Genomic DNA, 15,127 nt, shown 5'->3' on the forward strand with positions numbered 1-15,127 from the left:
TAGAATAGAATAGAATAGAATAGAATAGAATAGAATAGAATAACAGAGTTGGAAGGGACCTTGGAGGTCATCTAGTACAACCCTCTGTTCAGGCAGGAAGCCCTATACCATTTCAGACAAATGGCTGTCCAGTCTCTTCTTAAAAACTTCCAGTGATGGAGCATTCACCGCTTCTGGATGCAAGTCATTCCACTGGTTAATTCTTCTTACTGTCAGGAAATTTCTCCTTAGTTCTAGGTTGCTTCTCTCTTTGGTTAGTTTCCATCCATTGCTTCTTGTCCTGCCTTCAGGTGCTTTGGAGAATAGCTTGAGTCTCTCTTAGCTTTATAGACTAGCTTGACTTATTCACCCACTCACCTAAGCTGCCTTTGTAGCACTTGCCCACAGGTCTGTAACACCTGCTCGCGGCACCTGCCCACCAACCCACAGCTCTTACCCACTGGCCTGCTTTCCTTATAGTCCTGCCTCGTCTCACATTGTGTCCATGTGAAGTCTTTGCTTAACAACTTACATGGTGCCGGAGGTTATGACGGCAACCGGGACTGCTGGAATCCACACTGCTGAGCAACATGTGACAGCAGCTTTATGACTGCATTGCCTAGTGATGCAAATTCCGGTTTGAGCTGCTGTCATAATCCAGGGACTACCTATATGGTGTGGCTGTCCATGGTCCTGAAGGAGGAGCACTTGATTTCAAGGTTTCCAGAACTTAGAATTGGCACAGAAGGCACAGAATCATGCCCAAATCCTGCACAATTCCTCAAAAAATAAAGGAGGAATGAATGTTGTTATGAAGGAACCCTTAGGTCTGCATGGACCGATATTTAAAGCAAAAAGGCAAGCAAATCCATTCAATACATATTCAGCATACATTGAAAATAACGATTTGCTGCCATGTGAAGGCAGCAAATTAACATGATTAAGCCAGCATAAAAGTTCTTGCATTCCTTGCCAAACCTCTACAGCTAGAAGTGATCATTGCCATTCTGCTGTCACTCGTGATACAGGTCTTTCTTTCCTATTAAAAGATACCTCGTTTCATTAGTTTAATCATTTTGTACTAAATTATTCTACCTTAAAAGGGTCTTTTGAAGAGATAGCCAGAAAAATCAGCCAAACATTTTTATGACCTATTATTTGCTCTTCCTTGTGATTGTAGCTGGTTGCGTGTGTGTGTTAGCTAAGCAAGAATGGCTTTTGACATTCATCACTAAACAACTTTTTTCCCCCTTAGGTATGGCTAAATCACTGATACGAGGAATCCTCGGCTTATGGCCATAACTGATCCCAGAATTAGGTCGTAAGTTGTAGTGGTAGTTAAGCAGGTCCTCATGTTAGATGTTCCTGATTTTACAACCTTTTCTGTAGCAGTTGTTAAGTGAATATGGCAGCTGTGAATCAAACACAATGGTTGTGAAACGAATCCCTTATGCCCAATAAGCAATTTATCCTGGAAGCTGGAAGTAAACTTTGGAAAACAACAAAAATGCCCAAAAGTATAGTCAGATGATTGGCAAACAGCCGCAAATGTGAGCTGGTTGCCAAGCAATCAAAATGAGATGACATGACTGCAGTATGTGTGTGTGTGTGTGTGTGTGTGTGTGTGTGCATGTGGGGGAAACTGTTGGAACTTTGAAACAGGTTGTAAGTAGTTCTGGAAAGGTCCGTTGTAACTTCAAACATCCACTAAGTGATCAGCCACTAAGTGAGGACCAGCAGTACAATGCTCCATCATTGGATGTTTTCAAGAAGAGACTGGATAGCCACTTGTCTGGAATGGGATAGGTTCTCCTGCTTGAGCAGGGGGTTGGACTAGAAGATCTCCAAGGTCCCTTCTAGTTCTGTGATAAATTTATTATTTATTTATTTATTTGATTTATATACCGCCCTTCTCCCGAAGGACTCAGGGCGGTGTACAGGGCAATAAGATGCAATAAAAATACAATATATAAAAAAGTTAAAAGGAGAATTAAATAAAATAGCCCAATTACAATAAAAAGTTAATTAAAATTACAATTAAAATACCCCAAACCCATCAGGCCAGGCTGGCTTGTTCAAATAGGTGAGTTTTCAGGTCACGGCGGAAAGAGCGAAGGTCAGGAGCCATCCGGAGCTCAACCGGTAAATGATTCCAAAGGTCTGGCGCGCCCACAGAGAAGGCCCTCCCCCTGGGGGCCGCCAGCCGACACTCTCTGACCGACGGCACCCTGAGGAGGCCCTCTCTGTGGGAGCGCACAGGACGAAGGGAAGTTGACGCCGGCAGCAGGTGCTCCCGTAAGTAATCTGGACCCATGCCAAATTGGTAGATTCTTGTGTATACAGTAGGTATAAGCCATAAATCAGCTTAATTGAAACTTAATGTGCGGTCCTTATTCGCCGCACCAATAAGGATGTGTGCTAAATGTACATGTGTTCCAGTGATGTGCAACCTTTTTTAAGGCTAGAGTTGACCTTTAACCAGCATGTAAGGACTCTATGTCTCCCCAAATAGTAAACAAACAGGCCAATACAACTTGATTAAAATGAAAGTAATAAGATACATGGGTTGCCTTGAACATTTTGTAATTTCCACTGGTCCTGATCAAAGCAACAGGTTTGGCAGCAATTTGCACAAATCCTGGAGGGCTCAATATAGCCCTTGAGCTTCAGACTGCATGCTCACAATGCAACTTTGTAATGAAATGTCGATGCTTTTTTCCAGCATCAACTGCAACTAATGCAGTTTAAGATATGGTTGAGTGCTGCAAGAAGAAGGAATCACTACTGACCTCTTAGTTCCAAAGATAAAGGCAAGAAAACTGACCAAAGAGAGAAGCAACCTGGAACCAAGGAGAAACTTCCTAGTGAGGACAATCAACCAGTGGAACTGCTTGCCACCAGAAATCGTGGGCGCTCCATCAATGGAGATCTTTAAGAAGAGACTGGACAATCACCTGTCTGAGATGGTATAGGTCCTCCTGCTTGAGCGGGGGGCTGGACTAGAAGACCTCCAAGGTCCCTTCCAGTTCTACTCTACTCTACTCTACTCTACTCTACTCTACTCTACTCTACTCTACTCTACTCTACTCTACTCTACTCTACTATACTATACTATACTATACTCTATTCTATTCCGGCTAAAAGCATGAAGCCTTCTGACATATGAGAAGTTATTGCTGTTATCCTGAAGTACCTTAAATTAATAGATTCCTGACAGGAATGCAATAATTAATCCATTTCATCACATATGAGCTTCTGCAGTTTGCAAACTGCAGGAATCTTCCAGAATTTTGTTCTGCAAATCCACTCCCCGGCGGATTCATTTATTTCTGTTTCCTCTCTGTATTAGCCTTGCTTCCTGCAAGCTGCTGATAGTTTCTTGATGGACGTTTAAGCTACGCTGCTGCATGCTGATGCGTTATCCTCCTGCATCTCGATCGGATTTGGGGTTGTTTCCCCCCCCTGCCCTTTCAAAGCTTCTGCAAGCAAACCTAATCTCTCTTCACGAAATGCAATTTCGTTCTTGCTTGACTCAGCTGCTGAATGAACTTTGTGTCTAGGACGACGGTTTTTTTTTTAAAAAAAAATTCTTACTTTTGTGATTGTTCTTTTGGTAGTAACCCACGAAGCTTAAGTGGATACTGGCTTCTACCGGTAGTCCTTGACTTACGACTGTCCGCTTAGCAACCATTCGAAGTAACGAACAGAGCCCGCAAAGACTACATACGGCCGGTTTTTGGAAGTCTGATGTTGGCCACAGACACAGTCAGATGACTGCATTTTGGGTGCTCAGCAACCAGCCCGCAGTCATGTGACCGTGATGTATGACCCTTTTGCTGGAAACCATGGTTAGCTTCCAGTTCCCCGCAAAAACAAGCTCATAGCGAACCATGCTTTCGCTTAATGACTGTGGCATCTACTTAATGACCATGATATTAGCTCAATGACGATTATAGAAAAGGTGGTCCAGTCCCATGGTGGCCCACTTTACAATCTTCATGACTAACAATTGTAATTGTAAGGAGGCCGAGGAGGAGAGGTCCCGGGGCTTATGGAGCGAAGGAACTGGATGAGGCTGTCGGCAGGCCCAGAGGAAGGGAGAGAGGCTTTTGGAGAAGCTGGTGGCAGCGACAGCGTGCTCCAGGGGCGAAAAGAAGCAAGGCCTTTTTAAGGAAAAGGTGGAAGAGTCAGGATCAGAAAAAGCAAAGGAGGCGAGGTTGGCGTGCAGGAATACAATCTAATTTGAGGGCTAATCCACACGGAGCCCGGTTTCCATCTGTCCTGTTTGCCATCGTTCGATGCCTAGAGACTAAAATGGACGATCTGAAACTTGAGCTGGAAGCCACGAACAAGAAGTGTATATCGGAGGTGGTGGCCCTTTGAGAGCTGTAAGCAGCGAAATTTCATTTCGGTGCATGCCGACTGGTGTACATTCAAAGTGACAATAAAGTTGTTGCTATTGTTATTGCTAATCGCTAGGCTCAATTATGCAAATGGGGCAAAACTGTCAAGGTGACGATTTAGAAGCTAACCAGCTTGTATAATGTGAGATGAATGATGCAATGTTAGGAATGACTCAGCAGGAGTCTGTATCTCTTTAAGAGCTTGAGTACAAAAGGGAAGGCCTTGCTGCAGTCTTTCTCTCTCGTCCCTTTCCTGCTGTAACTGCTGTGTGTTGGAGTTTGCCGAATTATCACCACATGGATGTATCTTGTTTCTAGTGTGTATTTGTAGATAGTATAATATACACCATTTTGATACAAACCACTGTGTACTGTATTTACCCCTGGGTTACCTCAGCACAATAAGACTGTGCATGCTCTGACAGGTTATGGGCCTAGAATGAGGACAAACCCAGTGACAGTTTGACCCAGAGGAGTTAAGCCTTCTGTTTTATGGTGGTTTGTAGTGGTTTAAAGAAGCACGCAACATGGCTTCCATCAGTGTAACGGGAGGAGGTTTCGCAGTTTCTCGGCTGAATGAGACAAGTTACCTCTCCTGGAGTCTGAAAATGGAGATGTACCTGCAAAGGGAGGAGTTGTGGATGAGAGTTACTGATCCACCTGCAGCCCTGGATGATGGGGAGCGGAGAAAGAATGAGGAAACGTTGGCCAGCATAATCCTGAGTTTAGAGGATAGCCAGCTGATACACGTGAGGGGTCTCCAGTCTGCTAAGGAATGCTGGGAAGCTTTGTGCAGTGTGTATGCGAGAGAAACTGCAAGCAGCAAAGTAACATGACCGTGATTTATGACAGTTTTGCTGGAAACCAGGGTTAAGTTCCAGTTTCCGGCAAAAACCAGCCCATAGAGAACAATGCATTTGCTTAATGACTGTGGCATTTCCTCAATGACCATGAAAATTATACAGAAAAGGTTGTCCGGTCCTGTGGTGGCCCACTTTACAATCTTCATGACTCACAACTGTAATTGGTAGACTCAGTTATGTAAATAGGGCAAAACTCGCTTAGCAATGAACCCGGCCTTTCATGCCTGACAGTCAGGAGCTCTTTGGCACCTCCCCGCAGGGCCTCAACGGCAGCCATCTTTTGGGGCCATCCTTGAGTGGGAGAGAGAGAAAAATTATAGACCTGCCTTCACAAAACAGCTGAGGAGACTGAAGCAATGAAGCCTAGTTTCTTAATTCCACTCTCTCGGTATGCAAAATGAAAGAACAATTATCGTAGTGTCCCGGAACCCTAAATGCGTAAAAATGTAGCCAAAAGGCTTTCTTATAATCCACAGCAAATTGCAAAAAATAAATAAATTACAGAGCTGCTGATCAGTTTTAAGGTAGCCCTTGGCTGGCAAGCCTTTGTTTAGTGACCATACAAAGTGACAATGGCCGTGGAAAAAAGTAAAATAACGACCGCTTTTCATTCTTACGACCGTTCCGGCCTGCCCATGATCCTCACATGATCAAAATTCATGCACTTGGCAACTGACTTGTATTTATGACGGTTGCAGAGTCCCGGGGGGGCAGGTCCTGTGACCCGCTTTTGCGACGGTCCGACAAGCAAAGTCAATGGGGGAAGCCAGACTCATTGAACCGCCATGCGCCTGAGTTAACAACCGCACAGATTCGCTTAAGAACTGTGGCAAGAAAGGTCGTAAAATGGGTCAAAACTCACTTAGCCACTGCCTTGCTTAATAATGGAAATGTTAATAGAGAATTACTAGATTCACTTAACAACCATGTTACTAACTTAACAACTGCGGTGATTGTTAACTGTGGCAAGATTAAGCCAGATTCACTTAGAATAGAATAGAATAGAATAGAATAGAATAGAATAGAATAGAATAGAATAGAATAGAATAGAATAGAATAGAATAGAATAGAATAGAATAGAATAGAGCTGGAAGGGACCTTGGAGGTCTTCTAGTCCAGCCCACTGGTCAAGCAGGAGAATCTATACCGTCTCAGACAAGTTACTGTCCAGTCTCTTCTTAAAAACCTCCAGTGATGGAGCATTCACCGCTTCTGGAGGCAGGTTGTTCCACTGGTTAATTGTCCTCACTGTCAGGAAGTTTCTCCTTAATTCCAGGTTGCTTCTCTCCTTGATCAGTTTCCAACCATTGTTTCTCATCCTTCCCTCTGGTGCTCTGGTGAACAACCTGGCCCCCCTCTGCCTTGTGGCAGCCCCTCATATACTGGAACACTGCTATCATGTCTCCCCTATTTCTTCTTTTCTTTAGACTAGCCAAACCCAAGTCCCACAGCTGTTCTTTGTATGTTTTGGTGTCCGGGTTGCGCTTCTCTGATTTTTCCCCCCAAACTCTCAACATCTTTTTTGTGATACGGTGACCTGTGCTGGGCTCAAAATTTTGGTCGTTATGTCGACAATTACCTGTATTATGACGGCAAGGGATCACAAGCCTGGCAAAGTTTTTCTAAAGTCACGGCTGGGAGAAATTGAAAGGATTCACTAACAGTAGATGGCAGAGCTGGCCTTTTCTTTGTCAACTACGGCACCGTGCAGGCCGTAGAACAGTAGAATGTTAATTCCAAATCTTCTTCGAAGCCATCATCCTACAAAATGGCAGTTTGGTTGCTGATACCGGAGAATAAAATGTCCTTTCCCATCCAGCCACGAAGGTCAGGTAATCCTTGACCTACAACAGTTCATTTAATGGCCATTCAAAGTTACAACCACACTGGGGGAAAAAAACAATTTAGCACCCTTTGGGACACTTATGACCGTTGCAGCATCCCGATGGTCATGTCATCAAAATTCGGATGCTTGGCCACTGATTCGTATTTATGACGGTTGCAGTGTCTGACCATCTGACAGGCAAAGTCAATGGGGAAAGCCAGATTCACTTAACAACTGTGTCATTAACTTAATAACTGCGGTGATTCACTTAAGGATGGCGGCAAGAAAGGTCGTTAAATAGGGCAAAACTCCCTTAACGAATGTAGTGCTTAGCAACAGAAAATTGGGGCATTTTTGTGGCCGTAAGTCGAGGACTACCCCTGTATATCATGGTATAAATATGCATTTATGATATAATAATATAATATGATAGTAATAATGGAGTTTTAGTTTCTGTAGCCAAGAAATTAAAAGACGCTTGCTCCTGGGGAGGAAAGCCATGGCAAATCTTGACAGCACACTAAAAAGCAGAGACATCACCCTGCCAACAAAAGTGTGCATAGTCAAGGCTATGGTCTTCCCAGTTGCAATGTATGGCAGTGAAAGTTGGGCCATAAGAAAGGCTGAGCGCCAAAGAATTGAGGCCTTTGAACTATGGTGCTGGAGAAGACTCCTGCGAGTCCCTCAGACTGCAAGGTGATCAAACTGGTCAGTCCTAGAGGAGATCAACCCTGACTGCTCTTTAGAAGGCCAGTTCCTGAAGCTAAAACTCAAATACTTTGGCCACCTAATGAGAAGGAAGGACTCACTGGAGAAGAGCCTCATGCTGGGAAAGATTGAGGGCAAGAGAAGACGGGGACGATAGAAAACGAGGTGGTTGGATGGAGTCACTGAAACGATAGGCGTGACCTTAAATGGACTCCAGAAGATAGTAGAGGACAGGAAGGCTTGGAGGAACGTTGTCCATGGGGTCGCAATGGGTCAGACATGACTTCGCAGCTAACAACAACAAATAATGGATTTGGAAGGGACCATGGAGGTCTTCTAGTCTAACCCCCTGCTCTGGCAGGAAACCCTATGCTTATATTTATTCAAAGTTGACTGTGAAAAGAGAAAAACAGGAGACCATCAGTTCAAAAAATCTGCTCACCTCCTTTCCATCATCTCTCTACAGCAGAGGTCCCCAACCTTTTGGGCACCAGGGACCGGTTACATGGAGAGAGCTTTTTCTGTGGACCAGAGGGGGCGTGGTTTTGTGTGCTACCTGCGTCCTGCAGATGTGGCTTTGCTTGTTTGTCTGGATCGGTTGCTGCCATGCCATGACCAGCAGGGGGTTGGGGACCCTTGCTTTACAGGTACCATTCACCCTTCAGAAAGGATCCTATGTGTTTTTAAACTATATTGGAGTGATATTTCCAATGGTTCGTATTGCTTGTAAACCATGTTAGGAGGAGGGTTTTTTAAAAAAAAAATGTCTGAAAGGATTGTAACGGTAATCATAACTGTGGTAATGAATTATTGTTATGATTAGCATCTGGCGTTGTTATGGTAGCCAGGAGAACACCATGCAAATGCAGAATGGTCGTTTGGCTTGCCAAGATACCAGCCCTATTTTAGGAGACTCTGGCACATTTCTCATGGTGCGCCGCAAGAGGGCAAACTGGCTTCGCACCGGAGAGAAAGACCAGCGGCTCTTCTGGCAGCATCACCCATGGCCCCCTCCCCCCCCTGCATCCCCCTCCCAAGTGAGCAACCGGAAAAGTACAGAACCGTCAGGAAACTGACTGCCTGCACAGAGCACCAACTCGTCTCCACACCCAAGTGGTACCTATCCATCTACTTGCACAGAACATGCTTTCGAATTGCAAGATGGACAGAAGCTGAGGCAAGTGACGGGAGCTCACTCCACCAAACAGAGCTGGGGCTCAAACCACTGGAGTTTTCCAATCTCCATATTAGAAATTATAGAGAATATTCATAGCTCTGGTTGTGGTTTTAAGCAGACATTTGTCCTCCGAGCTTGCTGCTTGGCTCCCGGAGGTTTAATTACCAAACTATATCTTCAGTAGGGTTGATCAACAAGTATATTGACTTAGAAGCAGCGTACGGACCAATAATCAACAAACACGTTAACTTAGAAGCAGTGTATGGACCAATAATCAACAAACACATACACTTAGAAGCAGCGTTCGGACCAATAATCAACCAACACATTGACTTAGAACCAGCGTTCGGACCAATAATCAACCAACACGTTGACTTAGAAGCAGCGTACGGACCAATAATCAACAAACACATTGACTTAGAAGCAGCGTACGGACCAATAATCAACCAACAGGTTGACTTAGAAGCAGCGTACAGACCAATAATCAACAAACATGTTGACTTAGAAGCAGTGCATGGACCAATAACCAACAAGTTGACTTAGAAGCAGCGTACGGACCAATAATCAACAAACATGTTGACTTAGAAGCAGCGTACGGACCCGTAATCAACAAACACATTGACTTAGAAGCAGCGTACGGACCGATAATCAACAAACACATTGACTCAGAAGCAGTGTACGGACCAATAAGGAAGCGGGCCACAGAACCAACCCTTGTCCCCCCACAGCTGAATTTCACACCTCACAGCAACCAGTCAGAAGTCACAAGACCAGAATCAATCTTGTGAATCAGCCAGCCATGTGATTCAGTCAGTCCTGTGATTCAACCAGTCACAAAACCAACTGAGAACAGCAGGACAAATATAAATGACATTTCACCCCCAAAAGCCCCATTGAAGATGTTACCTAGTTTGGTAATAAAATGTTCAGGAGACAAACAGCAAACTCAAAGGACAAAGTTCCACCTGAACTATCTTCAGCATCATTAAGCCTCTGAGTCGCCATGCCTCTTTATAAGAATGAATGAATGAATGAATGAATGAATGAATGAATGAATCAATCAATCAATCAATCAATCAATCAATCAATCAATCAATCACTGTCTCTGAATTATCTGTTTTCTGCCAAAGATATTTCTTGGGTAATGGGAAAATGGGAAATTAAGACAATGATTAAACCATGCCTCTTTATAAAAAGGAATGAATGAATGAATGAATGAATGAATGAATGAATCCCTCCCTCCCTCCATCTATCCATCATTCAATTAATTAATCAATCAATCCATCAATCAATCAATCAGTGTCTCTGAATTATCTGAATTGCTTTTTGCCAAAGATATTTCTTGGGTAATGGGAAATTAAGACAATGATTAAACCATGGCTCTTTATAAAAATGAATGAATGAATGAATGAATGAATGAATGAATGAATGAATCCATCCATCCATCCATCCATCCATCCATCCATCCATCCATCAATGTCTCTGAATTATCTGAATTGTTTTCTGCCAAAGATATTTCTTGGGTAATGGGATAATGGGAAATTAAGACAATGATTAAACCATGCCTCTTTATAAAAAGGAATGAATGAATGAATGAATGAATGAATCAATCAATCAATCAATCAATCAATCAATCAATCCATTCATCCATCTATCCATCCATCCATCCATCCATCCATCCATCCATCCATCCATCCATCATCAATGTCTCTGAATTATTTGAATTGCTTTCTGCCAAAGATATTCCTTGGGTAATGGGAAATTAAGACAATGATTAAACCAAAGCAAACGCATGCCAACCTAGCTAATAGAATGGAAAACCAGAAGGGTTATGATGTTGGATTTAGACTGGAGATTCCCAGGACTAGGTCCCATCCTCTGTCATGGAAATTTGGTGGACCCTTCAAGCCAAATCCCTCTCTCTTTCAGCCCCAGAGATCTGGGGAAGTCGCAGTTGTGGGAATAAAAATAAGGTGGGATCTCCAGATAAGTTGCCTTGAGCTCCTAAAGGAGGGGGGAAAAATGTGATTTGATAACGTATGAACTAAACACGCCCGAATTATGTTTTGGCTTAGAAGCCTTACGCGTAAACCAAACCAAACCAAACCCAAAAGACGGTCAGATGGTAATTACTTACAGACAAAATTTGATCTCCTCTCTGCAGTTCCCCACTGAGGTCGGCTGGTCCACCTGCTAGGATGAAGGAGACAAAAATGCCTTCCCTGTCTTCTCCTCCTACAATGTTAAAACCAAGCCCGGTCGAGCCCTTATGTAAGACAACTTTCCGAGGCTCCCTGTGAAAAGAAAAGAACATGGCTTACCTACTCGTATGTCCTAGGCAAAATACAGGCAACCCGTTAAATAGGTCTTTCCCAATTTCTTTTCAGAATAATATCACTCGGGCCAATTTCACTCTTTTATAAACCCACAGAAGCTTATTTCAATACAGGTAGTCCTCGGCTTAATAATAACAATAATACTAATAATAACAACAACAAAGTTGGAAGGGATTTTGGAGATCATCTAGTCCAACCCCCTCCTCAGGCAGGAAACCCTATACCACTTCAGACAAATGGCTGTCCAGTCTCTTCTTGAAAACTTCCGGTGTTGGAGCATTCACCGCTTCTGGAGGCAGGTTGTTCCACCGGTTAATTGTTCCAACTGTCAGGAAGTTTCTCCTTCGTTCTAGGGTGCTTCTCTCTTTCCAACAGTTCATTTAGGGACCGTTCAAAGTTACAACGGCACTGGAAAAAGTGACTTATGACCGTTTTTCACACTTACGTCCATGGCAGCGTCCCCATGGTCACCTGATCAAACTTTGGGTGCTTGGCAACTGACCCACATTTATAACAAGTCGCCGTATTCCCTGGTCATGTGATCCTCTTTTGCGACCTCCTCACAAGCGAAGTCAAGGGTGGGGGGCGGAAGGCCGAATCCGCTGAACGGCCCTGTTACTAAATTGAACTGCAATGATTCACTGAACAAATGTGGCAAGGAACGTCGTAGAATGGGGCAAAAACCCACTTAGCAACTGTTGTTGCCTAGCAACGGAAATTTTGGACTCATTTGCAGGACGTCGGTTGACTTCCGGCCACAGCCGAGCTCAAAATTTCCGCTGCTAAGCAAGGCAGTTGTTAAGTGATTTACGTCCCACCTTATGACCTTTTTTTGCCCTGGCTGTGAAGCGAAGCACTGGAGTTAAGGGAATCCTGCAGTTGTGAACGTGAAGCTGGGTTCCCACATTGACTTTGCACCCTGAGAAGGTTGCAAACGCCATTCACAGGACCGAGAGACACTGCAACCGTAGCAAATACTTCCAGGTTTGCAAGCACCCGAAGTTCGATCATGTGACCACGGGGATGCTGCAAGGGTCATAAGTATGAGAATCTGGTCCCAAGTCCCTTTTTTTTTCCAGCGCTGCCGTAACTCTGAACGGTCATTAGACGTTTTGTTGTAAGTCAAAGGCCAGCTTAGTTCTGACTGATGCGTTTTCCTATTAATTCCACCAGGTAAACCTTGGCAGCATTTTATAAAAAGCCTGAATCTCTTAATTCTAGGCTTTCCCCCCCCTCCCCCACCACCACCTCTCTTCCATAAGATGTCCTTCTTGCTTGTTCACTCAGCAAATAACAGAATAACAGAGTTGGAAAGGGACCTGGGAGGTCTTCTAGTCCAACCCCCTGCTCAAGCAGGAGACCGGCTACCATTTCATAAGAAGGGCTGCCCGATCTATTCTTAAAAACCTCCCGTGATGGAGCGTTGACCGCACGTAGATTGTTTCAGGGGAAATTTTAACAACTCTTGAGAGTTTTAGAGTCCAGGTTTTATATTCCTGGCTCTTCCCAAACGCTATCCCAACTGGGTTTCTAAGGGTGAAGCAAATCCTAAGCTGTTCTGACTATCTTTTGGGGTTCACGCTTTACTCTAAAGGTGGGTTGTAGCCTGTCCCCCTCCAATCCAGCAGTTTTGCGTTGATCTGAAAGCTCCTATTGGCACAGGGAGAAAAAAACAACCTTGCTTTTCCTTTCAAAACTGATTGCACCCCGATGCCAACCTTGACGGGATCACTCTGCGCCTCTCTGCTGGCAGTCCCACTTCGGATTTTTTTTCTTCGCAGAATCAATTCAGTTTTTAATTGCGTAATTGTGACCCAGCATAACTCTTACAGGAAAACGGGACAGCTGTTTCTGGGCACGGCGCGAGCGTTTTCCTCCACGGAGACACCCCTTCCTGGCAATTATATTTTTCTTTCTCTCCCCACCAAAGGAAGCGATTGAAAATCAAAATGTTGCACAGGGTGGTGAGGCTGGATGGAAAAAAGTCCCAAGTCACCGTCTGGCTTCTGGATCCAACAGCCTCGTCCACAATGCAAAAAAACAACAACCAATTACAGCAAAAACCAGCAGGTGAAACGAAAGACGTGGGATTGAAGCTGCAGCAGACTGCAGCAGAAGGCACTGTGGATCGCACACTTGATTGTTGACGAATTAGGTCAGTGCCCCCCGCCACCAACCTTTCGGGCACCAGGGACCGGTTCCGTGGAGAGAGGGTTTTCCCACTGACCGGAGAGAGCGTGGTTTCACGTGCTGACAGCATCCCCGTGGATGCTTCTGGCCGGCTATGGACCAGTTGAGGACCCCTGAATTAGGTGGAATGTCCCAAAGGTGTTTTTTCAAGAGGCAACTGGACTTTTTTTTTTGTTTTTTTTTTCTTGAAGGTGTTTCGCTTCTCACCCAAGAAGCTTCTTCAGTTCTAACTCTGAAGCACTGAAGAACTCGAGAAGCTTCTTGGATGAGAAGCGAAACGTCTTCAAGGAAAAATAAAAAGTTCAGTTGCCTCTTTGAACAAGCACCTTTGGGACAACCATGACCTGGAGGACTGAGACCCTCCACAGACAATTAGGTGGAATAGAATAGAAAAGAGCTGGAAGGGACCTTGGAGGTCTTCTAGTCCAGCCCCCCGCTTAAGCAGGAGAACCTACACCATCTTCTTCAAAATCTCCAGTAATGGGGGGGCGCCCACAATTTCTGTGTGGGGGATTTAAATGAAAAGTAGGACCTTGATAAGCTATGAGGTAAAATATTCCAGACTACACATCTCCTTTGGTGAGATGCCTTCTCAAGTATTGTGTCCAGTTCTGGAAAACGTACTTGAGAAGCTGGAATAAGTTAAGAGAAGGTCAACAAGGGGGTTGAGGGAACCATAAACAGGAAACAGGAAAGCAGATGTCTGATGAAGATGACACTGAAAGACCTGGAGAGGTTTGAGGTGGAGAAGGGAGGACTGGGGCTGAAGATTGAAGTGGTCTTCAAAGGACTGAAAGGATCTCTTTGGGTGAAAGGCAAGATCTGTTTCTGTTGTTCCAGAGTACAGAACACAGAATGATAGCTATAAAGGAACCAGGAAATAGGAAAACAGATTGCCGTTGAATTTTAGGAGGAGAAGGTACTGACTGTAGGGGATGGTGCTCATCTCTGTTTCAAGGCTATCAAGCCAGCGCTGTAGGAAGACCTTTCCGAGCTCATGTGTCAGCATGATGTCACAGAGCTTTCTTACCTTCCCATCAAAATGGTACCTATTTATCTACTCGCATTTGCATGCTTTCAAATCGCTACTGTAGCTTGGCAGGAGCTGGAGTGAGGATGGGAGCTCGCCCCATTGCGTGGCGCTGGGGTCTTGAACCTGGGCTGCCAGCTTTCCAGCTTGTGAGCTCAGAGTCTTAACCGCTGAGCCACCATGCTGCCCAAAAGAAGATTGAGCTAGGTCAGGGGTAGGCAACCTGGGCTCTTTTATGATTCGTGGACTTCAACTCCCAGAATTCCTGAGCCAGTCTGAGAGAAACTATGGCCCCTTCATGACTTGTGGACTTCAACTCCCAGAATTCCTGAGCCAGTATGGCTCAGCTTGGAAACCTCTCCCTTTTCCCTCAGCATGGCTGGCTCAGGAATTCGGGGAGTTGAAGTCCACGAGTCATAAAGTGGCCTAGGCCAAAAGTAGGCAACCTTGGCTCTTTTATGACTCGTGGACTTCAACTCCCAGAATTCCTGAGCCAGCATGGCTCATCTTGGAAACCTCTCTCTTTCCCCTCAGCATGGCTGACTCAGGAATTCTGGGAGTTGAAGTCCATGAGTCATAAAAGAGCCGAGGTTGCCTACCCCTGAGCTAGGTTTTA

The 15,127-nt window shown here is 44.7% G+C and overlaps 1 protein-coding gene across 1 annotated transcript in view; it reads right to left on the reverse strand.

Moving 5' to 3' along the window:
• DLG2 (discs large MAGUK scaffold protein 2) overlaps positions 1–15,127 on the reverse strand; it is a gene marked incomplete at both ends in the record, with an annotated part of 1,055,326 nt that overhangs the window by 165,035 nt on the left and 875,164 nt on the right. The window contains one exon of the mRNA XM_083362102.1: positions 11,093–11,249. Coding sequence (XP_083218228.1) covers positions 11,093–11,249 — 157 coding nt within the window. The remainder of the gene's footprint in view (positions 1–11,092; positions 11,250–15,127) is intronic.

Source organism: Vipera ursinii, assembly GCF_947247035.1.
Source record: "Vipera ursinii genome assembly, chromosome: 4".
Taxonomy (NCBI): domain Eukaryota; kingdom Metazoa; phylum Chordata; class Lepidosauria; order Squamata; family Viperidae; genus Vipera; species Vipera ursinii.